Below are 25,793 nucleotides of genomic sequence, written 5' to 3'. Positions count from 1 at the left end.
CCCACTCTTCCGTCCGTCCATCCACCCACCCCCCTGCACCCAACCCATCCATCCACTCACCTATCCACCCACCCACCCACTCAACCACCCATCCATCCATAATCCATTCATCCATCCTTTCATTCATTCATTCAAGCATTTATGGAGCACTTAATGTGCAAGATACTTTCCGTAAATCTTCTTATTCAGTCCATGTAACAAGAAGCAAGTATTGTTATCACCTAAGGCCAAGAAAGATGGAGATTCTTGCCCTAGGGCTGTGGCCAGCACATGGCAGCTTCCAGATCAATGCAGGGACTGTCTGACTCCAGGGCCATCGCTCTGAACACTGAGCTGTATGCACTTCCTGTTGTGTGCTAGGCATTGGGTGTGTGGTGAAGGGCCCAGAAGCCCAGGGCAAGCTGGGGTGCCCTTCCTTACCCCTCTGCCCCCTAAGTCCCTGCCCCCTCTACCCTGCCCCAGCACAAGGCTGAGGCCCTGTCTTGTTGCTCAGGGACCCCCAGGCCCCACTGGACCCAAAGGAATCTCCGGCCACCCAGGAGAGAAGGGCGAGAGAGTGAGTATTGAGGTAGCCCTGGGTGGAGGATTCTGGGGAGTCCTGGGCACCCTGGGTCAGACCCTCTGACAGCGCACTCCATTCTTCTCCTCCCTCCTACAGGGACTGCGTGGGGAGCCTGGCCCCCAGGGCTCCATGGGGCAGCAGGTAAGTGATGCTGCCCACCCTGCAGCACCCCCTCCAGGATCCCACAGACCCAGACCCCTGCTATGGCTCCATCTCCTATGGCCAGAGCCCCTGTCCCTCCCTGTCTGGTCCAGAGCAAGCTCCGTCTCCGTTCTCACCCTCTGTCTCAGGGTTCCATCAGCCTCTTAGGATCAGGCTGCCTCCATCTCCCTCGCTCTCGCTCTGTGTCTCTGTACCTGTTTGTCTTTCTCTATCTTCCCTCTGTGTCTCTATCTCTCTGACTCTTTGTATTTCTCTCTTTCTCCATCTCTCCAACTATGACTGTAGATTTGTCTATTTCTCGCTCTAGTTTGGTCAGTTTTTGCTCCATGTATTTTGAAGCTTTGTTATTAGGTGCATACACATTCAAGATTTTAATGACTTCTTGGTCCTTTTACTGTATGAAATGAATATCTTTCTCTCTGGTAATACTTCTTGTCTTGAATTCTATTTTGTTTGATATTAAAATAGCCACACCAGCTTTCTTATGCTTGGTGTTTGCGTGATATATCTTTTCCAATCCTTTTACTTTCAACTTGTTTGTCTTTCTATTAAAAGTGTGTCTTGGGCTTCCCTGGTGGTGCAGTGGTTAAGAATCCGCCTGCCAATGCAGGGGACATGGGGTCGAGCCCTGGTCAGGGAACTGGGATCCTGCATTCTGCGTGGTGCGGCCAAAAAAAGAAAAAAGACATACTTGAGTCTTGCTTTTTTTTTTTAAACAGCCTAACTATTGAGTTCATTTACTTTTTTTTTTTTTTTTTTTTTTTTGGCCACACTGCCCAGCTTGCAGGATCTTAGCTCCCCAAAAAGGGATTGAACCCGCGCCCTCGGCAGTGAAAGCATGGAGTCCTAACCACTGGACCACCAGGGAATTCCCCATTTACATTTATTTATTTATTTGGTTGCAATGGGTCTTAGTTGCAGCAGGCAGGCTCCTTAGTTGCAGTTCGTGGTCTCCTTAGTTGTAGCATGTGAACTCTTAGTTGCAGCATGCATGTGGGATCTGGTTCCCTGAGCAAGGATCGAACCCGGACCCCTGCATTGGGAGCATGGAGTCTTTTTTTTTGTTTTTTGTTTTTTGCGATACGCGGGCCTCTCACTGCTGTGGGCTCTCCCGTTGCGGAGCACAGGCTCCGGACGCACAGGCTCCGGACGCGCAGGCTCAGCGGCCATGGCTCACAGGCCCAGCCGCTCCGCGGCATGTGGGATCTTCCCGGACCGGGGCACGAACCCGTCTCCCCTGCATCGGCAGGTGGACTCTCAACCACTGCGCCACCAGGGAAGCCCAAGGGAACATGGAGTCTTAACCACTGTGCCACCAGGGAAGTCCCTCCATTTACATTTAGTGATGTATATTATTATTGATATGGTTCTGTTTAAGTCAACTATCTGGCTATTTGTGTTCTGTTTACCCCAATGTCTCCTTTATTTCTTTTTCTCCCCTTCTTTTCCTGCCTTCTTTTTTTTTTATTTCAGATTTTTAAAAAAATTTTATTGGAGTGTAGTTGATTTACAATGTTGTGTTTCAGGTGTACAGCAAAGTGAATCGGTTATACATATACAAATACCTGCTCTTTTTAAGATTCTTTTCCCATATAGGTCATTACAGAGTATTGAGTAGAGTTCCCTGTGCTATACAGTAGGTCCTTATTAGTTATCTATTTTATATACAGTAGTGTGTATATGTCAATCCCAATCTCCCAATTTATCCCTCCTCCCCCCTTTCCTCCCTGTTAACCATAAGTTTGTTTTCTACATCTGTGACTCTATTTCTGCTTTGTAAATAAGTTCATTTGTACCTTTTTTTTTAGATCCCCTACCTTCTTTTGGATTGAGAATTGTTCTGTGTTGTCTCTACTAATGACTTTTTCACTATACCTCTTTGTGTTACTTTTTTCATGGTTGCTCTAAGGATAACAATATGCATCCTTTTACTTGAATTAGTATTATACCTCTTCATGTATACATAAGAACGTTACAACAGTATAATCCACTCCCTTCTGTCCTTGTGCTATTGCCATCATATATTTTACTTCTGTATTTGTTATAAATCCTCAATACATTGTTGTTATTGCTTTAAACAGTTGACTTTTAAAAAAGTTTAAAAAACAAAGAAAAATAGTCTTTTACATCTCATGATGTATTTATCATTTCTATACTCTTTATACCTTCCTGTAGATCCAGATTTTCATATAGTATCATCTCTCTTGAGCCTAAAGAACATCCTTTAGCCTTTTTTGTGGTGTGGGTCTGCTGGCAACAAATCCTCACTGCTTTTGTTATCTCAAACTGTATTTAACCTTAATTTTTGAAAGATATTTTCACTGGATATAAAATGATAGGTTGGCAGTTTTATCTCCCTTTATTACTTTAAAGATGTTGTTCCGTGGTCCTCTGGCTTATGTAGACAATTACAATTTCTCATGAGAAACTGACTGTCATTCTTATTGTTTTTCCCCTGTACATAATATGTCTCTTTTTCCTTTGGCATTTAAGACTTTCTCTTTACCCTTGGTTTTCATCAGATTGATCATGATGTGGATGGCTGTGATTTTCTTTGTGTTTATCCTGCTTTGGGTTGGCTGAGATTCCCGGATCTGTAAGGTTGCTGGGTTGTGTTTTTCGTTGGTTGTTTTGTTTAATGAATAAAATTCTTTTTTACAGCATTTTTTGAGTTCACAGCAAAATTGAGTAGAAAGTACAGAGAATTCTCATATACTCCGTGTCCCCACACGTGGATAGCCTACCCCACCATCGACATCTCACCTCACAGTGGTGCATTTGATACAATTGATGAACCCACGCTGTCATGTCATTATCCCCCAAAGTCCATAGTTTACATTAGGATTCATTCTTGGTGTTGTACATTCTATGGGTATTAATAGATGTATAATGACATGTATACACCATTGTAGTATCATATAGAATATTTCACTGCCCTAAAAATCCTCTGTGCTCTGCTTATTCATCCCTCTCTCCCTTCTAACCCCTGATCTTTTAACTGTCTCCACATTTTTGCTTTTTCCAGAATGTCATATAGCTGGAATAATATAGTATGTAGCCTTTTCAGATTGGCCTTTTTCACTTAGTAATACACATTTAAGGTTCCAGCGTGTCTCTTCATGGCTTGATAGCCCTTTTTTTTGAATAATATTCCATTGTATGTACCACAGTTCATTTATCCATTCACCTACTGGAGGACACCTTGGTTGCTTCCAAGTTTTGGCAGTAGTGAATAAAGCTGCTATAAACATCCAAGTGTAGGTCTTTGTGTGGACATAACTTTTCAATTAATTTGGTTAAATGCCAATGAGTGCAATTGCTGGATCATATGGTAAGAGTATGTTTAGTTTTATAAACTTTTTTGTAAGTTTTTGTAAGAAACTATGGTCACCATACTATATCTTAGATCCTTAGATTAGAACTTAGTCATCTGGGAGTTCACTGGCAGTCTAGTGGTGAGGACTTGGCACTTTCACTGCCATGGGTTCAGTCCCTGGTCGGGGAACTAAGATCCCTCAAGCTGCACGATGCAGCCAAAAGAAAAAGAAAAAGAACTTAGTCATCTTATAACTGAAAGTTTGTACCCTTTTACCAACCTTTCTCCATTCCTTCCCTCCCCACAACCCAGTCCCTGGCAACCACCGTTCTACCGTTCTACTGTTTCTGAGTTCAACTTTTCTTTTCTTTTTTTTTTTTTTTCCCGCATTCCACGTATAAGTGATACCACACGGTAGTTGTCTTTCTCTGTCTGGCTTATTTCACTTAGCATAATGCCCTCCGGATTCATCCATGTGGTCACAAATGGCAGGATTTCCTTCTTTTTTAAGGCTGAATAATATTCCTGTGTGTGTGTGTATAACCCACATAGTATTTATCTGTTCATCAATCAATGGACACAGGTTCTTTCCATATCTTGGCTATCATGAATAATGCTGCAATGAACATACCTCTTCAAGACAGTGATTTCCTTTCCTTTGGATAGATAACCAGAAGTGGGATTGCTGGATCATACAGTAGTTCTATGTTTAATTTCTTGAGGAATCTCCATACTGTTTTCCATAATGGCTGTACCAGTTTACATTTCCACCAGCAGTATACAAGTGTTCCCCTTTTTCCACATTCTCACCACCATTTGTTATCTCTCATCTTTTTGATAACAGACATCCTAACAGGTATGAAGTGATAGCTCAAGTTGTGGTTTTGATTTGCATATTCCTGATGACTAGTGATGTTGAGCGTCTTTTCACATACCTATTGGCCATTTGTATATCTTCTTTGCAAAAATGTCTATTCAGGTCCTTAACCCATTTTTTAATTGGCTTATTTGGGGGTTTTGCTATTGAGTTGTATAAGTTCCTTATATATTTTGGATATTAACTCCTTATTGGACATGTGGCTTGCAAATACCTTTTACGATTTCATAGGTCGCCTTTTCATTTTGTTGATGACATTTCCTTTCCTGTGCAAAAGCTTTTTAAATTGGGTTGTTTGTTTTCTTCTTGTTGAAGTTTAAGAGTTCTTTGTATATTTTGCATATACAGAGATACACCTTTGTACACCTTTATCAGATGTATCTTTTGCAAATATTTTCTCCGAGTCTATAACTTGTCTTCTAATTCTCTTGACGTTCACTATTGCAGAGCAGAAGTTTGTAATTTTAATGAAGTCCAGCTTATCAATGATTTCTTTCATGGATTGTGCTTCTGGCGTTGTATCTAAAAAGTCATCATTAAACCCAAGGTCATCAAGGTTTTCTCCTATGTTATCTTCTACGAATTTTATAGTTTTGCATTTTACATTTAGGTCTGTGATATATTTTGAGTTAATTTTTGTGAAGAGTATGAGGTCTGTGTCTAGATTCATGTTTTTGCATTTAGATGTCCAGTTGTTCCAGCATCATTTGTGGAAAAGACTACCTTTGCTCCATTGTATTGCCTTTGCTCCTTTGTCAAAGAAAAGTCAACTACATTTATGTGGGTCTATTTCTGGGCTCTCTATTCTGTTCCATTAATCTATTTGACTATTCTTTAGCCAATACCACACTGTCTTGACTAGTGTAGATTTATACTAAGTTCCCTCTAAGCACTGCTTTCACCATCTCCCACAAATTTTGCTAAGTTGCATTTTTATTTTCATGTAGTTCAGAGTATTTTAAAATTTCTCTTGAGATTTGTTCTTTGGTCCACCTGTTATTTAGAAGTCTTTTGTTTAATCTCCAAGTATTGGGGGAGTTTCCAGTTATCCTTTTTTGTGAGGCGGGCTGTGCCTCATGGCTTGTGGGATCTTAATTCCCCGACCCGGGATCGAACCCATGCCCCCGGCAATGGAAGCTTGGAGTCCTGACCACTGGACCGCCAGGGAATTCCCTCCAGTTATCTTTTTGTTAGGGATTTCTAGTTTAATTCCATTGTGGTCTAAGAGCATACATTGTATGATTTTTATTCTTTTTAATTTGTTGAGTTATATTTTATGGGCCAGAATGTGGTCTATCTTGGTGAATGTTCCATGTGAGCTTGAGAAGAATGTGTAATCTGCTGTTGTTGGATAAAGTGGTCTATAGATGTCAATTTTATCTGGTTGATTAATGGCATTGGCGGATTCATATATTTCTCTTTGCAGTTCTATCGGATTTGGCCTCACATATTTTGATGCTCCGTTGTAAAGTGCATACACATTAAGGATTGTTATGCCTTCATGGAATGCTGACCCCTCTATGTCCGTGATAACTTTCCTTGCTCTGAAGTGTGCTCTGTCTGAAATTAATATAGCTACTCCCACTTTTGTTAAAAAATTAATTTATTTTATTTATTTTATTTTATTTTTGGTTGCATTTGGGTCTTTGTTGCTCTGTGCAGGCTTTTCTCTAGATGCAGCGAGCGGGAGCTACTATTTGTTGCAGTGCGCAGGCTTCTCTCTAGATGCAGCGAGCGGGAGCTACTATTTGTTGCAGTGCGCAGGCTTCTCATTGCCGTGGCTTCTCTTGTTGCGGAGGATGGGCTCTAGGTGCGTGGGCTTCAGTAGTTGTGGCACACAGGCTCAGTAGTTGTGGCTCGTAGGCTCTAGAGTGCGGGCTCAGTAGTTGTGGTGCACGGGCTTAGTTGCTCCGCAGCATGTGGGATCTTCCTGGACCAGGGCTTGAACCCATGTCCCCTGCATTGGCAGGCGGATTCTTAACCACTGTGCCACCAGGGAAGTCTGAGGCTCTGTTAATTTTTTTTTTTTTTGCGGTAAGCAGGCCTCTCTCACTGTTGTGGCCTCTCCCGTTGTGGAGCACAGGCTCCGGACGCGCAGGCTCAGCGGCCATGGCTCACGGGCCCAGCCGCTCCGCGGCATGTGGGATCTTCCCAGACCGGGGCACGAACCCATGTCCCCTGCATCGGCAGGCGGACTCTCAACCACTGCGCCACCAGGGAAGCCCTCTGTTAATTTTTTTAAAAATCTTTCTTCTCTCTGTGCTTCACTTAGAATTATTGCATTGACCTGTCAAGTTAGTTGATTCTTTCTTCTGTTATGGCACATCTTCAATTAATCCCAGCTAATTAATTTTTTATTTCTAGTATTATCATTTTTATTTCCAGGATTTCCATTTGATTCTCTTTTCATAATTTTCACATCCCTCCTGAAATTCCCCATCTCATCACCCATTGTATCAATTCCACTAGATTCAATTTTTTATTTTTGGCTGCGTTGGGTCTTAGTTGTGGCAGGCGGGCTCTTCACTGAGGCACGTGGGAGCTTTTGTTGTGGCACGTGGGCTTTTCACTGCAGTGCGCGCCATTCTAGTTGTGGTGTGCGGGTTTTCTCTTCTCTAGTTGTGGCATGCGGGTTTTCTCTTCTCTAGTTGTGGCATGCTGCCTCTGGGGTGCATGGGCTCTGTAGTTTGCAGCGTGCAGGCTCTCTAGTTGAGGCACGCGAGCTCAGTAGTTGTGGCATGCAGGCTTAGTTGCCCCACATCCCCTGCATTGGAAGGTGGCTTCTTTACAACTGGACCACCAGGGAAGTCCCTCCACTATATCCGTTAACATAGTTGTCACAGGTATTTTAATCTCCATGGCTGGTAATCCCAGTACCTGGGTTGGTTATGGGTCTGTTTCTACTAACTGATTTTTCTCTTGCATATGGGTCACATTTTTCCATTTCTTCACATGTCTAATAATTTTGTATTGCATCCTGGACAATATAGACAATATAGTGAAGACAGTCTTCCTCTGAAGAGTGTTGGGTTTTGCTCTATGGTGTGGCTCCAACTCAGCTCTGTGACTTTAGCATGGGCATTTCACGGACCATCCAAGGATTAGAGTGGAGTATTTATACAGATTTTGCTCCCCTACTGTGGCTCCCTGCTTTCCAGCATTTCCCCTCCGTTTCCTCCTTCTTTGTCAGTCTTGACCCCGACCTCTGATTCCTCAGGCCAATAAGACTAAAGCTTGCTGCTTGAGCTGTTTGCCAGGCAGAGGGGGTTGGGATGAGCCCTCAGAGGAAAAGCCATAAATATACTGATGTTACCCAGTGCAGTTCCCTTCTTTCTAAGGTCAGATATCCTTCAGTTACTGGCTGCTCTTTATCACTTTCCATTGCCTTCAAACAGTTGTTTTTTTGCATTTTTATCTCGCCCAAACGAGCTACTCTCTGTCTCACCCTTGCTCAGCCTCTCTTCCTCTCTCTATCCTCGCCTCTCTCACTGTTCCTACCTCTCTCTCCTTGCAGGGAGAACCTGGCCCCAAAGGAGACCCTGGTGAGAAGAGCCACTGGGTAAGCCACTAGCCCAGCACTGCCCTCCCGCTGCCTCCCCGCCCTGGACACTCAGGAGATTATTTGGGGGTGGGGGCACCCCATCCAGATCCCCTTTGCAACCTGGTCTCCAAGTGGGGAGCCTTGCCAGTTCTCAGCCCCAGCGTCCTCCCCTATCCTGTCCCTCCCCAGTGGGCAGGGCCAGCCGTATCAGCAGACCCTACATTCTTTGCCTCTGTCTTTATCCCTATCTCTGCCTTCCTTCTGTGGCCTTTCCAGGCCAGGGTGACCCTGCCAGTTCCTCCTGGGCAGTTTGGGCTGACCCAGTCCAGACTGCATCCCCTGCCTCCATAGCCCCCTCCCAGCAAGGGCTTTGGCTTCTGCTCCCCTGTCTGCAAAAGAAAGGGAAGCATGAAAACAATATCCACACAGAAGAACGGGACAGGAGGCCTTAGGAGAGCCATGCAGCAGAGGAAGGGAGTTGTAGAAACGCTGAGGTACACAGGAGCGCTTCGGTAAAAGGGACAGGGCACTAGACACTACCATACACATAGGAATCCGTGAATCACAGGAAGGGAGACCTGGAAACCACCATGGACACGTTGTACATGGTAAATGAGGTCAGGGGACCTAGATCCATTGTACCCAAAAGACCTATAATTAACATGAGGTCCCAGACACCATCACATACACAGGAGACCCATGAGGAGTGGGAGGAGAGGCCTAGAAACTGCCATACGCACCAGAAAACCATGGAAAATGAGATGGGGGATCTGGAAACCACTGGACACAAAGGAAGCCCATGAAGGCTGGGAAGGGAGGTCTAGAAACTGTCACATACACAGCAGACATAGAATAAATGGGAAAGGGGACCTAGAAACCACATGTGGGATCCTAGAACCTTCACATCACGAGAGAGACTTGCAGTGAATGAATTTCAGGGCCTAGAAATCACCCACCCAGGAGACACGGGGGGAGGACTAAAAGCCCCACGGTGCAGGGACCTGGAAACCATCACTGATATAGGACACATTTGGAAAACTGGATGGGATGGGGGCAGACAGGAGAGGCAACTGGGGAGTTCTTTTGGAGGCTGGTATTGTGCCTCCCTCCCTCGTCCACCCCTCTCCCTGGTGCAGTCTGGCTGGGACGCCCTACTTCCTGGCAGGCATTAGTTAATGAAGACATGGGAAGCACCCAGCGCCTGCCCTGCCCTCTCTGCTCCTGATTGTGGGGTCAGTGATGGATACAGCCGTGGGAGCCCCCCACCCTGCACGAGCCCTCCCCCATGTCTTTCCATGACTTCTGGGGTCCTGCTACCTCTCGGGCAAGCCTCTCCCAGCCCTCACTGCCACCCCACTCCCTTGCCCACCCTCTACCCACTAGTGGCTCCAGAGCCTCTTAAGCATACTGCCTGCTTAGGCATGAGCTGGGCTGGGGGTCAGCTAGACCCATGTGATCCCAGCCCTCTGCCGCCTCTAGGCCCCTTCACTGGCCTCTCCCAGCGACCTTTCATTTGGAAACACATTTTTCACCCCGCCCAGAGGAGGTGGGAGAGGTGGGATGAAGGCTGAATTAGGCTGGGCAGCCCCATCCCTATATGGGGGTCCCAACAGGAGAACAGATGCCTGAACTCTCCCAGAACAGACTTCAAACTCAGGACCACCTGTGGGAGGGGCCCCCACAAGAGGTAGCAGGGCCCCTGCCCATCCACCTGCTTTCCACTTACCCACCTGCACTTCTGCCCCTGCTTGCCGCCTGCCTGGGAGGGGACCCGCTGGGCTGGGGGCTGCATGAGGCTTTGGGGGCTGGGGGAACAGCTCTGTTGGGGGCAGGTGGGGATGAGGTCTGTGTGGGGAAGAGGCCTGAGGGCTCCTATACACACTCCACCTACCAACCCCCACTTAGTGAAGCTTTTGGAGCCACTGACCTGGCTGTGGCTCAGCATTGACACCCAGTGGTCATGAGGATGCACTGCAGGCACTGCCTGGGAGTGACGGGGCTCAGCTGGCCCATCTAGACCAAAGCTCATACCCCTTATTCAGACAGGAAAAACTGAGGCCCAGCTCCACAGAGTGAATTGTTGGCAGAGCTTGAACTGAAGCCCAGGCTTTTCAGCTCCCAGGACTGGGGGAGCCAGCTAACTTTCCCCAAGCGCCTCCTTGGTGGGTGCCAGGCCCCAGGCTGGGCACTGTGGACATAGATGTGATTTGGACACAGTCCCCATCCTCAGGGTGGTCACAGTGGGGTGGGGGGAAACAGACCAGTAACCAGCAGTGACAGGACAGGGGGAGCTCAGCTATGATTGTGGAGGGGTAGATTTAGCATCTTCTTGGATAAGGAGACCCAGGCCGAAGCCTGGCAAAGGGTGTTCACGCAGAGGAGAGGAAACATCACATGCAAAGGCCCTGGGGCAAGAGTGGGCCCAGGGTGTTTGAGGAGCTGCAAATACTTGGAGTGACAGAGTGTGACAGGTAAGGAGTGAGACAGAGGTCATAGAGGCTTTTAGGACTTGAGAGGCCATGCTGAGGAATTAGAACTTTGTTCTATGGGCAGTGGGGAGTCATTGAAATATTTACAAGTAGGGAAGTGACATGGTCAGATTTTTGTTTGCAAAAGATCCCTCTGATTGCCATGTGGAGAAAGGATGGGAGAAGGGAGCAGAAAGAGAGACTAGACAGGAGGCTGTCCTGGTCACCCTGGCAAGAGGCTGTGGGGGCCGGAACTAGAAGGGGGACAGTGAAGAGGGACAGATGTCAATGGAGCTGAGAGACACTTGGGTGCTTGTCTGGCTATGGAGGGGGGAGCGAGAAGTTAAGGGAGATGTTTACAATAGTAAAAGAGAGAAGAGAGCCAGGAGAAGCTGGCCTGCTGAGTTTTCTCCATGGAGAACGGGGAATGTCTACATGACAGCCGAGTGGGGGTGTCCAACAGGCCCTGGACACTAAGGCCAGGATTGGAGGGCACTGGGACGTCATTGGTGCAAGCAGCAGGCCACCCACCCAGAATATTTTTTTGGCATTTTCCCCCATATTTTTACTTTGAAAATTTTCAAATATATAGAAAATTTGCTACAATGACTATCCTTGTACCCTTCTTCTAGACTGACCAATTATTAGTATTTTGCTGCCTTTGTTCTTTCGCTCTTTATATATCTATAGATCTTTTTTTTCTAATCCATTTGAAAGTAAGTTGCAGACCTCATCCACATCTCCCCTAACACATCAGCATGTGTCTTGAAAGAATATGGACATTCTCCCAAAGAGCCACAGTAACACTGTCACACCTGAGAAAGCTGACATTAATTCAGTGAAATGATGCCACTTAATATACAGCTTATATATAAATTTTACCCATTGTCCCCAAAATGCCTTTTGTAGCTAGTTTTAAAAAAAAACAAGATCAATCAAGATTCATGTGTTGCATTTGGTTGTCACATCTCTAGGTTCTTTTTTTTTGCGGCACGCGGGCCTCTCACTGTTGTGGCCTCTCCCGTTGCGGAGCACAGGCTCTGGACGCACAGGCTCAGTGGCCATGGCTCACGGGCCCAGCCTCTCTGCGGCATGTGGGATCTTCCCGGACCGGGGTACAAACCCATGTCCCCTGCATTGGCAGGCGGACTCTCAACCACTGCACCACCAGGGAAGCCCTCTAGGTTCTTTTCATGTAAAATAGGCCCCCTGCCCTTTTCTTCTTTCTCTTGACTTTGTCATTTTGTGACTATCCCACTGTCTAGATTTGTCTGACTGTTCCCTTGTGATGAGATGCAGGTTAAATACCCTTGGCAGGTGCACTAACTGGGGATGTGGTGCCCTCTTATTGCATCTCATCAGGAGGCTTATGACATTAGCTTGTCCCATTGTCGATGCTGGCAGTGGCTTAATGTAATTTTTGAAGGTCATCCATGTTTAGATGGGTGTAATACTTGAAGAGAGATTACTTTAGTGTGACCCGGTGACCCCCAGGCCCAATGGCCAGTCAGTGGCCCCATCCATGTGATGTAGACAGGACAGCCAGATCATAAGGGACAGTCTCAGCATGGCCACAGTGGGCTCACTCAGAACAGACATGTTGGGAGGACTCTTGATTGTTAGACGTTTTTGTGGGAACAGCTTCCTTGAAGGTAGTAATTGTACCAAGATGCATATTATACCTCATCCCTTCATTTAATCTGTACTAAGTGAAGCACTCTGAGAGACTCCCAGATGTGTCAGGGAGGGAATAGTTCTATTGCTATCCTGGTGCTCTGTCAGAATTAAGATATCTACATTCCAGAAATAGCTTTAGTCTGGACTCGGAAAGAGGAAGGAGTGAGGGAGTGTGGAGTTTTGGCAAGACCGCGGACCCTATGCTGGGGGAGGAAAGGACAGACAGACAGACACTGGGAAGAAGTGAAGGTGAGGGCCAGCTGGCGGTCCCTGGCCAGCACCGGCACCACTTGAGACAGGAGACCCCAGAGCAGGGAGGCCTAGGGGAGGGGTCTGAGGGCCGCTGCCGCATCCCCGGGCCTGGGTGCTGGAGACTCAGCTGAGAAGAGAGGGTGGGGCTGAGGGCTGGGCTCCAGGATGTGCAGCACATGGACCTGGAGTAGTCAGAGCCCAGGGAGGGATGGGCTCAAAAGGGCTGGGGCAGGGGCACCTGGGCCTGAACTTCAGCTTTGCCGGCATTTTAAGCCTGGCTTCCCAACAGCGATGCCACACAAACATTTTCTGATTTTACTCTTACATGTTCATTTGGACATGAGTGGGAAGGATATCGGTAAGTAGCCTGATCCCACCAATGGAGTTAATTAGGGTGAGACAAATACAGTATTTAAGGCAAAATTGAGTCAGTTTAAAGACTGTTAAGTAAAGAAGAGTACAAGTGGCCCAGGGATGTGGCAGGAATCATGCAGATGATGTGAGACCAACTGGTTTCAGGCAACAGAGATGGAGGAGGGGCCGGGGCTCTGCGGCAGCGTCTGGGCAGGTTCTGTGGCAGGCTCTGGGACAGCAGTGCTGCCCCTGCAGACTGGCCTCCGCCCGCCCTCAGTGCAGCAGGATTTGCAGGGGTGTGAGGAAAGAGCAGCCAGCTGGGTGGGATCCTACTGAGGAGGTTGCTTCTGCCTGCCTTGGCCCCCTCCCATCCTCTCCTGGTCTTGTCCCTGCTGTCCGTGGGCCCTGGGCTGTGGCAGGTGGTGTGGAGCTGCAGGTGCATGTCCAGGGTGGGGCATGGGCCTCCAACAAGCTTTGCAGGGCCCCCTCCCCTGCCCCCTTCACGGCTGCATCTGTCTCTTTCCTCCACAGGGGGAGGGGTTGCACCAACTACGCGAGGCTTTGAAGATTTTAGCTGAGAGGGTTTTAATCTTGGAAACAATGATTGGGCTCTATGGTGAGTAGAGACAGACAGACGGACAGACAGCCCAGCCCCCGCCTGCCAGGCTTCCCCAGGCCCTCCAGGGTGGAGCTGCCTGGGTCCAGTCAAGAGGCTGGATAAGGTACCTGCCCTTCTCCAGGTGGAGACCTGAAAGGTCAAGACCACCCATCTCTCAATGACTGGTCCCTTGTCCATGGGTGAAGGGGGGGGGCCCTAGAAACCCAGGCCCCCACCCCTGTGGTAAGACCTGGGGCTCCAGACATTGTGGGTAATGTGGTTTTCAGGCCTGCAGGGGAACCAGAGGTGACAGATTTCAAGTCTGAAAGGAATTATGGGCAATGGAGCCAAACTCCAGAACTGCAGGGGACTGTGGGTAACAGAGCCAGACTGTAACAGTGCAGGGGGTTGTGGGTAATAACGTCAGAGCCCAGGCCCCCAGGAGGATTATGGGTAATGAATCCAGACCCCAGTCAGGCCTCAGCTCAAGAGAAATTGTGGGGAACAGAGCCAGTCTGCAGGCCCACAGGACAACAGGTCATGGGGCTAGACTCCAGAAGTGCAGGGGACTGTGGGTGACAGAGCCAGGCTCAGGTCCCAGGGGACTCTGGGTAATGTACCACCCACCAGTTCTGACCCCAGAGGCTCTCACTGGGCAGGCCATCCTGGCCCCAGGGTCCCCCTTTAGTGGCCTGAGAGACCCTCCCCCAGGCATTCACCCACCAGTTCTCCACCCATCTGGTCACTTGAGGAGACAAGTGAGCCCCATCCCCACTTAGAAGGAGCAGCCAAGGTCCCAACAGAGACTCACGCCCAGGCTCCTGCCCGGAAGCCAGAAGGAACTGGCCCCGCCCCCCACCCTCGGTGCCCAGCCCAGCCCCTGGAGGCCGGACACGCACCGTCTGCTCTTCTCGATCTCCCATCAGGCTCCTAGCTTACAGAGCTTCCTGCAGCAGCAGGCTCAGCTGGAGCTCCTGGCCAGACGGGTCACCCTGCTGGAAGCCATCATCTGGCCAGGTAACGGCAGGGTGGGCAGGCAGGGGCAGCCCCTGCCAGGAAGGGCCTGGGAAGGGCCTGGGGACACAGAAGGCACCTCCCAATACTGGATCCAGACTAGCAGACAGCCACTCTTCAGCCCTTCCATCCAGCCAGCAGACGGTGTCTGGCACAGAGGAGGTTCTGGTAACTAGTTCTTGAGTGAATGAGCACCTGCTCTGTGCCAGGTACCTTGCTGACACAGGCTCCAACAGATAAGACAGACAGGGTCCTGCTCTCATGGAGCTTAGGGTGCTGGGGGGAAGCCCTGGAACTGGGCGTTAAACCTAGGGTGAGGAATACCACAGTGGAGTGAATACAGGTGGCCACCAAAGCCCACAAGTGCTCCTGATGCAGGCTGGGGGGGTGGTAGAGGGCATCTCAGGAGGGCTTCCTGGAGGAGGAGGCATCTAAGTGGAGACCTGAAAGGCAAGGATCGGGGGCAAGTGAACAGGCAGAGGAACAGCATGGACAAAAGCCAGGAGACCAGAGAGAACCTAGAGGGACAGTTCCGTGAGGTTGCTGAGGGTGAGAACAGAGGCTAGAAGATCTGGTAGGGCCCCATTTGAGAAGGTCCTCGAAGGTAGGTCAGGGAGGCATGGAAGGAGGTTAGACACCACCTGGCTGTCACAGTGGGCCTAAGGAGGTCTCTCCACGTTAAACTGGAGCCTGTGGCTGGCCCTGGAGAGAGTCAGGGATCGGCCACCCCGTTCCTCACCTACCCGTGAAGAGGCCCCAGCCCTTCTCCCAGCTGCCCCATCTCTCAGCCCAGTCCTAGCACTTCAGTGCACACAGCCTCAGACATAATGTCCAACCTCCCATCTATTTTACAGATGGGGAAATTGAGGCCCCCAGCAGGAAGGAGAGCCAAGGTTAGAGCCAAGCCTCCTTCATTTGGCAAAACTGTAGGGCACACCTACTGCAGGCTGGGTCTGAGGCAGATCTCAGGGTACCCACCTTGGGGAGCTGCCCATTGGGTGGTGGGCAATCCTCAGCATCTATAGAGATGAGGGCCATGGGGTACAGGAGCACCAAAGGATGTGTGTGAGGAGAAGCCTTCCTGGAAGATGGGACCCTTGCGTTAGTCATAGAAGGTCCCTACGAGTGTGCCAGTAGGAAGTGGTGGGAGGGCAGCCCCCATGGGGACAAAGGCCTAGAAGTGGGAAGGTGTGTGGGTTCTGCTTCCACAGCTGCTCTCGCCATGCCACAGGGCTTCCCCAACTTGTGAAAACTCAGACCATCTCCCAGACCTCCTCCCCTCTCCCAGAGGAAGGACCAAGGACCAAATCCCAGGTGCTCAGCTCCTTGTCAGGTGTCCCCCGACTCCCCTCTCAGGAGGATTGGGAGGGGAGCCAGAAGGGACACACTGTGGCCTTGGATCTGTGCTCCGCCCCCCTCAGCTGGCTCTGTCTCCAGCAGCCAGGCACCTGGCAGTGTGGCCAGGAGGAGGGGAGTAGAGGAGATGGAGCCTTCCCCATTGGCCCATCATACACAGCAGGTGCTAACAGAAGACCCAGATGGGGCTCATGTTTAGATTATAATCAATAATGATGACAATAGTAACAGCTGTCACACATCCAGTCCACCTGGGCCGGGAAATTTACATCCATCATCTCCAGTCCTTGCAACAAGCTTTCTAGGTGGGCGACACTGTGCCCACTTCACAGATGAAGAAACACAGGTTCAGAGGGCTCGTGTGACTCCCCCGGGACATAGGGATAGTAGTGGTGAGGCCAGGGGTCCGCCCTAGGTCAAGTCTCTGAAGCGCCAGCTCTTTGGGCTCCATCGGCAAAGGTTCCCTGACCCCTCTGCTTTGCTAGGCACTGAGTGGGGCCCGGGGGAAACCAAAGCCCTGAATTTGATCATGTCAGAACAGCATCTCATGACTGATTCACAGTGACCAGACCTGCAGGAGCCCTGGGTCGAAAACACACCAACCTAGTGACCATAATAATCCAACATTTACTGTGAAAACCACTTTCCACTCTTGGTCACATTGAACACTCTGCAAGGGTGTGACAACAGGAATGTCATCCCACATTCCAGATGAGGCTTAAAGGTTCTGGGACTTGCCCAAGGCCACATAACTGGGACATGATAGGGCCAGGACTTGGCCTGAGCTGATGTTGGAACCTGAGCTTTGAGCTACCCTCCTCCTATGCTCCCTGTTTTAGGGCATGAAATGTTCCTTGGCTGTGATTGCAGATACCTGTCTGCCCCAAGGGCGCCAAATCTCAGCCCAGAGGTGCATGAGACACAGGGTCAGAGTGCTAGACAGTTATGAGTATGAGGGTATAGCTCCCTCCCTGGCATTGCCTTCAGTGGGAAGCTGGTGCTCACCAGAGTCAAAGTGTCTCTCCTGTGAACAGTGTTTCGAAGGCTCAGCCAAGTCCTCCATCCTGGAGCCCTCCCCCTGGAAAAACAGCCCATCCTTCCGAGCTGCCTAACCCCTCATTTAACGTTGAGAGGGACTGAGGTGATAGTTACATAAGGCTTCCTGGAAGAGGTAGGTCCTGATCTGCATTTTAAAGGTTGAGTAGTTTTCCAGGTGGGAAGAATGCCAATTATCCGGTTTTACTCTTGGGGGCCAGCTTATTTGCAGGTTGGGGCATATCTCACCATAGCTAAATCGAAACTAACTTCAGTAATTACTGGAGTTGGCCAGGGCCTCTGTATCTGGAACTGTCCCCCTGGTTTTAGAGATGAGACAGCTGAGGCCCTGACAGAGGTCCAAAGCCACACGGTAGGTCAGTGGCAGAGCCTGGCCTTCCTAAACCCTTCCCCACTACAGGTGGCCTAACCTGAAAAGAAAGGAAGAGTGAGGCTGATGCCTGGCCTTAGTTTACCCAGCTCTGAAATGGGAATGATTCAGGGCACACCTCTGCTCCAAGATATGTTAACGAAGAAAAGAGCTATACTGTTTATGGAGCATCTGCTACATGCTAAGCATTTCAGACACATGGTGGGTTCATTGATCCCCACTTGACAGAGAAAATCAAATAGAGGCCCTGAGTGTTCTAGTTGGGTTAGGGGCTAATAACTCCTGCGGGGAGGGGCACTAACCAGCTTTGCAGAGCCCCTTCTTTCCCACACCTCTGCCTCTTAGACTTGGGCAGAGCCCCACCCCCCACCCCCTCAGAGGGCCAAGGGAAGGTGGGCACCTCACACAGACGTCACTAACCCGGCCTCTTTCCTTCCCTCCCGCAGAACCAGAGGGGTCAGGGGCAGACCCTGCCGGCACGGGCACCCCCAGCCTCTTGCGGGGCAAGAGGGGAGGACACGCCACCAGCTACCGGATCGTGGCCCCCAGGAGCCGAAACGAGAGAGACTGAGTGTGGTGGTGGCCCCTTGGTGAGGGCCAGGCCAGGCTTCCCTTCCCAGCCTGGACTTGGCCAGCTGCCTCCAAGGTCCGCCATCCGTATTTATTAATATCCTCAGGGTCCCTTCTGCCACCTAGGCCTTTGGGGTGGGCATCTCTTGGTCCTGGCAGCCCGTGCGCATCTGCCTCCTATGAGGCTGAGCCGGGACTGGAGCCTGAGAGGGAGGTGTGGTCCAGGCAAGAGGTGAGGCTTTGCTCAGGGCCGTGGGCCTCAGTTTCCCTCTGTGAAATGGGGTGATGCAGGCCTGTGGGGAGGGGCGGCAGGTTTGGAGCTTCTGTCTTCTCATCAACCGCCTGGCCATCCAGGCCCCAAGCAACTGAGGGATTTGGAAGCTGGGGCTCTGCCCGGCCCTCAGCACACCCAGGGATGATGAGAGCGGGCAGTCTCACCTCCCCACTCCCCAGCCAAACCTGGGGGGCCCACCTGTACCCCTCGTCTCCTTGTTTTCTGGTGCTGGGTTCCTGACCCTGAGGTCAAGCTACCTGATCTGACTGGACATTCAGGGCTCCTTGTCTCAGTTCTGATCCCTGAACCCTCAGTCCTTCTCATGTCCCAGGCGGAGGGGGCATGGAGAGGGAGGGGCCACCTGCTCCCACAACGGCTTGTGACAGACACCAGGAGATAGATGTGTATTGGCCAATAAAGGCCCCCAGCCTCACTGCCCACCAGCCTGGTCTCAGTGTGTGCTTAGATGAGGGGCAGCCGGGCAGGGCCATCAGCCTTTCTTCTCAGTGGCCTTCACTATCCACCTGCAAAGCACAACTGTGAGGCCAGGGCTCCCCTGGCCATCACCTGGGCAGCTGGGGAATGGGGGTAGGTGAGCAGAACAGAGGCTCAGGCCATCCCCACCCCCTGGCCAGGTGTCCAGCAGGAGCTACCAGACCTCAGGGCAGCTTCCCTTCTCTGAGCCTGTTTCCTCACCTGTAAAATGAGGCTGATGGTGTAGTCCTCAGGTTTCCCAGTCTGTTTCTGGCCCCTGGCTGGTGACCAATGGCAGGGTCGGTCTCTGTGGCCCCTCCACTCTGGCCCTGGCCTGGGGTACAGCCTCACGGGTGACCAGAGCACAGGCCAATCCGGGGCCTACAGCCCCCTGTACTGCCCCTCAAAGTCCAGCTTCCCGGCCCCTCTGCCTTGCAGAGTTCCCATCGGTGACTCACACCCATGCCCCACCCTCTGTCCTCTAGGCTTTGGCTACACCTCCCCTCCCTGGGAGGGGGCAAGGACTGAGAGGGGCCAGGAGGGAGGAGCTGCTTCTACAAAGCTGAGGAAGCTTCTCCCCCACAGCACGCCCACATTGCTTCCTGCCCCCGCCCCCCCCCCCACCACCGCAGGGCCCAGCCACCAGCCTCAGAGCCTGCCCTGGGGCTCTGGCCCTTGTCGCACTGAACTGGCCCTTGTCCAGCAGGGACACAGGGGGCTGTGGGCGGTGAAGGGATGCTGTTCCTGGCGAATCAGGGAAGGCTTCCTGGAGGAAGGTCTCCGTGTAGGCCAAGACCTGAGGATGGGTAGAAATTAGCTGGGAAACAGATGATAAATGCTCCTTGGCAGAGGGTCCAGCCCAACAAAGACCCTGAGGCGGAAGCTCAGTAACACTGTGTCTCTGGACATCAGGGAGCTGCTCTCCTGCAGTCGGCTGTTCATTCACTGCTCGTTCATTCTTTCATTCATTCATTCATCCCCCTGATGCTAATGTAGAAGAGTCAGACACAACTGCTGCCTCCAAGGAGGTCCAGGTTGAAAAGTGAACTGGTTTTTATTCTAAACAGTACCAGGGCAGGATGCTGGGGGGCCTCCTCTGAACCCACCCTGACTCTCAGCAGACAGGGCTGGGCTCTGACTTCCCACCCACAGGCCAGGCTTCTCACCTGAGAGCCTGCCTGTGCTAGGGGGGCCCAGGACCCTCAGGGTGGGTGGGCCCACCCCTCCCCTGAGTCACCAGCGCCTCGGTGCCCACATCCCCGCCGACCAGCAGTGACACGGCACCCTCCACACGGCTTGTGGCTGCCAGGGCCACCACCGCCTGCTCCGTGGGGAAGCCCATGCGCTCCAGTTGCTGCAGCCTGTGGGAAGGGGGGACAGGGAGGGAGTGTCAGGGCCGCTTCCAGCCCCCACACCAGGGGACCCCACCCCTACTTACCCCACCTTACCGCAGGGAGGAGACGGAGGACTTAGACAGCCGGAGTGGGCTTTCGGGACCCTGGACTGGCCCCTCAAGGAGTGAGGCCTGGATCCCCTTCTGCAGCATCTGCTCGTCTAGGGCTGCCCACAGCGGGGTCCCTGGGGGGAAGCTGGGCCCAGACCAGGCCAGTCCCACCTCTGAGGAGCCCTCCCAGAGCGGCTGCATAGGCCCCAGGCCTGGCGGGAGCGGGGCTGAGCCTTCTCTGAGGGGCCAGAGGCTAGGGGAGGCCATGTAAGGCGGTCCAGGGGTGGGCGGCCTGGAGGGGCAGAAGCAGAAGGCCTGACTGCCAGCCACCGGCATGGCTTCCACCACCGGGGCCAGTGTCCTCGGCATCACCCTCACCTCACTCCGGCAGCATGGGTGACAGGCAGCTCAGCCAGGCCACCTGGGGTGGGAAGGAGCTGGAGCGGCCAGCACCCCGCCAGGGCCCTGCACAGGACACCCTCCTGCAGTGCCTGCAGCCGCTGCTCAGAGATCTCCAGCCACCGGAAGGCCCCAGCCGCGTCTGTCTGCCCAGGGCAGGGCGGCGGGTCAAGGAAAACCACATTCAGCCAGGGGTGAGCCTGCGCCACATGCCAGGCCCCGTGCCAAGTGTGTGATGGGAATTCCCTCCTGTCTCCTCACTGTGGCCCTGCCAGGGAGGTGTCATCACCCTCGTCAGCAGTGGAGGCTCAGAGAGGGAAAAGGGCCCCTGCCTGAAGCTACCCAGCCAATGAGAGGCAGAGCCAGATGTGCTTCATCCCAAAACCTGTCTCATCCCCATTCAGCTGCCCCCTGCCCGCTGTCCCCTGAGGCCTGTTGCTGGCCTGCTCAGGCCTGTGACCCCAGGCCCACCCCTGGGCCCTGCCCCAGCCAGGGCGACATGCTCCCCTCTCCAGGATTCAGCCGGGTGTCCCCAATCCTAAACGACTCCAGGGTCAGCCTGTACCCACTGTTCCCTCTGACTGCACTGTTGTCCCCGACAGGCATTAAGCATCTTTGGAGCAAAAGCCCGTTTAACACACCTGCACCACCGGCCGCAGGTCGTTCCCCCTTTTGGTGCCAGGAGAGCCGCAGGCTCACGCTCACCCTGGTCCTTAACACCCTCTGTACTGTCTGCCAGGCCCGTGCTCTCCTTTTCCACTTCTCGTCACCTGAACCCCTCCTTCTGCATGGTCTCGGCGTAGACCCACCTCCACTGGGACGTCCAGATTAAGTGCCTCCTTGGGCCCCTCAGCTCCCAGGCTCTCCTTTAAATTGTAATTGGTACCTCTACATGGCCAGACCCACCTCCACTGGGACGTCCAGATTAAGTGCCTCCTTGGGCCCCTCAGCTCCCAGGCTCTCCTTTAAATTGTAATTGGTACCTCTACATGGCCAGACCCACCTCCACTGGGACGTCCAGATTAAGTGCCTCCTTGGGCCCCTCAGCTCCCAGGCTCTCCTTTAAATTGTAATTGGTACCTCTACATGGCCACAAGCCCCCAGTTCCCAGCCCAGAGCCAGGCGAGAGGAGGACTTGGAGACGCTCCTGGGATGTGTGTGAATGTGGGGGCCCGACCTCTTGTGCCAATTCCTTCCCAGGCACCCTGGGGGCCCAGCCACAGAACCCACACGTCCACATGAGCCCTGGGCCCAGGCAAAGGATACAGGCCAGGCCAGCCAGGAGGCCACAGAAGAGCTGCAGGAAGGGCGGCTCGGAGCTGAGCAGTGGTGTCAGGGCGAGCAGCAGCCACGGCAGGAGCCATGGTGGCAGTGCCCCACGGGGCCGTCTAGGGTTGTAACCCTGCCCCGCCAGCATGGCCAGGTGGACAGGCATGTATCCACAGCCCCCGGCTGCACTGGACACCCCGAGGCCTGCCAGCAGCACAGCCATCAGCCCGGAGGCCAGGGCAAGGAGGGTGGAGGCATGCAGGAACCGCAGTGTGCCCAGGTGGCACTCCTGCCGCCAGCCCAGCGTGGGCAGGAGCAGCAGGCTCAGCAGCAGCCCTGGGAGGGCCTTGTGGCCCAAGGCATGTGTCAGCAGCCGGTGCGCTGGGAGAGAGAATGGGCTTATGTGCCGGGTTAGTGGCCCTAACCCCCAAGGCCGGCCCCGGTGTGCCAGATGGGGAAACACCCTCCGCCAGGGCCGCCCACTAAGCCAGCACCCCCTCCCCGGGAGCCAAAGTCTGCCCACTGCCAGTAGTTTAATCACTGGTGGTGGGGACCAAGGGCTTCCAAACACTGTGACCGGCCCCCTGCTGCTTTAAGTAGAACAAGCCAGACCCAACACTCGGTCTTCTTAAGAACAACCAACCATGGATAAGTCACTTCACTTCTGTGAGCATCATTTGGGTTCCTCAAATGTAAATGGAAGCTGTCATTCTTGGGAAACAGGTGTTCAGCTGGGGTCACTCTTCAAACCCCTAGTGCCTCCTTCCTGTTCTTGGGCTTAGCTGAAAGTCTTAGTTTATTTTAAGGGAAAGCCACCCGAAAGGGGAGCCGTCTGAAAAGAATTCCTACTCACAGGCTCCCACCCCTGTGCTGGCCCCTCTGCCCAGGTCCTCGGCCCTCCCTTCTTGGCTGTAGTTGAGCTGGGCATGCTCCCGTCCAAGGCTGACCTTCCCCGGGGCCCTGGGTCCTGTCCTTGCCTGACAACTGCAGGATGCATGCTGCTCCTGCCAACTGGTCTCAGGCCCTACAGCAAGTCTCCTGCCTCCTCCAAGGGCCATGTGGCCGGCCCTCACCCTGCCAAGGGTCCAGCAGCAGCTCTGGGGCCAGGACAAGGCTGGGGCCAGCTCCCAGCAGCCACAGGCCGCTCATGAGCAGCATCAGGACAGAGGAGGCGAGAGGCAGCGCCGGGGTCAGTAGGCCAGGGGGACCTCTGGCATGCATAGCTTGTCTGAAGGTGATCAAAGGTGGTCTTGGGGCTGTGTGCTAGGGGTAAAGGAAAAACAATAACAAGTTATTATTGCAGCTTTTATCTGACTTCCTTTCGGCTACCATACCAACAGTACCATTTTACAGAAATAAAAACTGAGGCTGGAGAGGCGGGTACAGCAACTTGGCCATAGAGGACCTCAGAGCCTAACCATGTGTTTAGCCATCTTGCCATCCCACTGATGTGTGAGGATGGGAAGAGGCCAGGCCAAAAGGTCCCTGAGCCCTGATGGGCCCTGGAAAGGGGCCTGGAGTGGGAAGCACAGGGAATGGGAAGTTGAACGGGAGCCCTGGACTCCCAAAATTTTTTGGATTTGTGCAGCCCCCCAGGGCAAATTCAGAGCCATCTCCAGCTTTCCTCTGCCTCCCTCTTCCCTCAGGCTACAGACCAGCTACCTTCCTCCCTCCCTCCTCCCCTCCACTGACTTAGAGCTCCAGGTGGCCTGAGCTGCCCTTGACAGAGGGGGTAAGGCCAGCCAAAGGGCAGACAGATTAGGGAGGGGGTGGAGCAGAAGGGTTGGAGGAGAGGCAACAGGAGTCTCACACCCTGAGTGCACACAGTGACACTGGACAGAGACGTCCTCTTCCTCAAGCCCCAACCACAGCCCCTCTGACCCTACCCTCCCTTTCACAGAAAGGTTTCAGTATCCACTCCACTTCTTCCTGCTGTTATCTCTCCCTGGGCAAATCTGGAGCCTCTCCTTCCTCATCTGTAAATTGGGGATTAAGAAAATCCATTCCTCATAGAATGAGAAAAAGGAATGGACTCAGGCAGTCCCACAGCTCCTGCTGGATAAACTGTAGCCATCCTGGCTGTCCCCAACAAGGGGAAGCCTGAACATGGAAGCAGCTGCTCCAGCCCTCAAATGTGCCAATTTCCTGCCCATGAGGCAAGGCTTTCTCTCCCATTCTACCTCCTCACATCCAGCCTGTCCTCTAGGCCCTGCTGGAATCTCCTCACTCCTGTACCCTAGCCTGTCTCAGGACTCCCACTGAGCTGATTTTATAGGGCAGGAAGCAAAATCCCAGAGACAAGAAGGCTGCTTCATCTGCTCCCTTGTCATGGGCATCCTTGGCATCAAAACCCACCCGGCAGTTTCCTGCAGGAAAAATATAGGAAACTCCTCTGCCTGCGACGTCCTTCCCTTCATCTCTCTAACAGCAAACTCCTATTCACCCACTGAAGCCCAGCTCAAAGGTTCCCTTCCCCTCCTCTGGTCCCTCCACATCTTGGAGCCTACCCTATCCAGTGAGCACCGCTTGGCCTGTTTTTCTCTAGGCAGGTGGTCTGAACTCTGGGAGGAGGGGTGCTCCTCCTACTCATGGTCAAGTTCCCCAGGGTGCTCCTAGCACACAGCTCGTGCTTTATGTGTCTTCACTGAAAGAAAGACACTAGCTTTGCTCCAGGTCCCGCTGAAGGATTTGGTGAGCCCTGCCCTTCGCTGGGCCTGGGCATCTGCCTAGGGAGACTGGGTTGAGTCCAAGAAGTCAGGCAGGTGCAAGCCTTGCGGGGAGCCAAGGCACCCACTGCCAGCCTTCTCCTGCACCTTCACAACCATCCCGCCCCCCCACCTCGTGTACTTTAGCAAGAGTGAGAGACTTGCCCATGGACCAGCAGAACTGGGATCTGAACGCCCCAGGTCGCAGTCTCTTTATCTATAAAACGGGGCTGTGCAGCATCAGGCCCTGCCTACCTTACTGGGAAGGCGGGAGGACAGAATGTGAAGACAGGACGGGGACAATTCTTCCGGGTGATGGAGAGTGTGTGGGGGGGTGGGGGTGGGGGTCCCAGGCTGTGGGTGGGGCTCAGCTTTGTGATTTTAGGAAAAGTACCCCAAGTCCTTGGGCCTCAGTTTCCCCTTCTGTAAAAACAAGGATGTTGGATGAGAGGTGATTAAAGGGTCTTCTCAACCTCGACCGTTACTGGGGGGCTCTCGGGCCGGGCGCTACGTTCGGGGCCTCCCATCCAGCCCACCGGCCTTGGGCCCCTCCCCCGCGGACCGGGCCACGTGTCTGGGGTACTTACAGCACAGCGCGCCCCCCGCCCCCATAAGGCTGAGTGGAGCCCTTGGCTGGGAGTCCGTACTCTAGCTTCCCGCCGACACCCGAGCGCCCCGAGCCCATTCTGCTCGCCCTCGGGCGCGTGACCCGGGCCGACCGGTCGGCAGGCCACCCCCTCCTCCTCCGCCGCCGCCCGCCGATTAGTCAGCAGTTGTTCTAGGCCCCGGTCCCATCCCCCAGCCCTCCCGCCGGCCTCCGTTTCCCTCCAAGGCCGACTCTTCAGAGACGGTCCCTAGAGCCAGCGGGAGTAACCATTCCAAACAACCTAGCATCAACCGGAGAATCACTCCGACTTGTTACCAAGATCCGCTCGCCAGCCGCTCCCGCCCCTGCGGTGCTATTTTGGCCCACACGTCACATCCGGTGCTCTTTAGAGAGGATTAGGACTCGGTTTGCGGGCGCGAAAGCTGTGGTTCGTCCCTCCCTCTCCCAC

At 52.7% G+C, this 25,793-nt stretch overlaps 2 protein-coding genes across 11 annotated transcripts in view; one reads left to right on the top strand and one right to left on the bottom strand.

The window, feature by feature from the left end:
• Nucleotides 1–18,885, top strand: part of EMID1 (EMI domain containing 1) — an 87,630-nt gene extending 68,745 nt beyond the window's left edge. For 2 of the 5 annotated variants that reach the window (XR_009544345.1, XR_009544346.1), the window contains exons 15-20: nt 494–556; nt 659–703; nt 8,432–8,476; nt 13,741–13,825; nt 14,587–14,824; nt 18,050–18,106. Coding sequence is in view for 3 of the 5 variants with exons in the window: in XM_060170451.1 (XP_060026434.1) it covers nt 494–556; nt 659–703; nt 8,432–8,476; nt 18,050–18,271 (375 nt within the window). In the remaining 2 variants the exon portion in view is untranslated. Of the gene's footprint in view, nt 1–493; nt 557–658; nt 704–8,431; nt 8,477–13,740; nt 13,826–14,586; nt 14,825–18,049 lie in introns of all 5 variants that reach the window. The other 3 variants (XM_060170452.1, XM_060170453.1, XM_060170451.1) reach the window with 3 other exon arrangements.
• Nucleotides 18,886–19,956: 1,071 nt separating this feature from the next.
• RHBDD3 (rhomboid domain containing 3) lies at nt 19,957–25,777 on the bottom strand. Of its 6 annotated transcripts, none has more exons than XM_060121836.1 (6): nt 25,661–25,777; nt 23,107–23,296; nt 22,031–22,414; nt 20,744–20,906; nt 20,370–20,657; nt 19,957–20,282 (listed from the first exon to the last, which is right to left on the bottom strand). In XM_060121836.1, exons 2-6 carry the CDS (start codon nt 23,252–23,254, stop codon nt 20,105–20,107), a joined length of 1,161 nt encoding a protein of 386 aa, XP_059977819.1. In that variant the 5' UTR covers nt 23,255–23,296; nt 25,661–25,777; the 3' UTR covers nt 19,957–20,104. The 6 variants fall into 6 exon arrangements, with proteins under 6 accessions (XP_059977819.1, XP_059977821.1, XP_059977817.1 ...); XM_060121838.1 differs by lacking the exon at nt 25,661–25,777 and adding an exon at nt 25,626–25,643; XM_060121834.1 differs by lacking the exon at nt 25,661–25,777 and adding an exon at nt 25,386–25,484.
• Between the last annotated feature and the right edge of the window lie 16 nt (nt 25,778–25,793).

Source organism: Lagenorhynchus albirostris, chromosome 14, assembly GCF_949774975.1.
Source record: "Lagenorhynchus albirostris chromosome 14, mLagAlb1.1, whole genome shotgun sequence".
Taxonomy (NCBI): Eukaryota; Metazoa; Chordata; class Mammalia; order Artiodactyla; family Delphinidae; genus Lagenorhynchus; species Lagenorhynchus albirostris.
The sequence above is the reverse complement of the archived record's forward strand: the minus strand, read 5'-3'. Positions and strand labels throughout refer to the sequence as shown.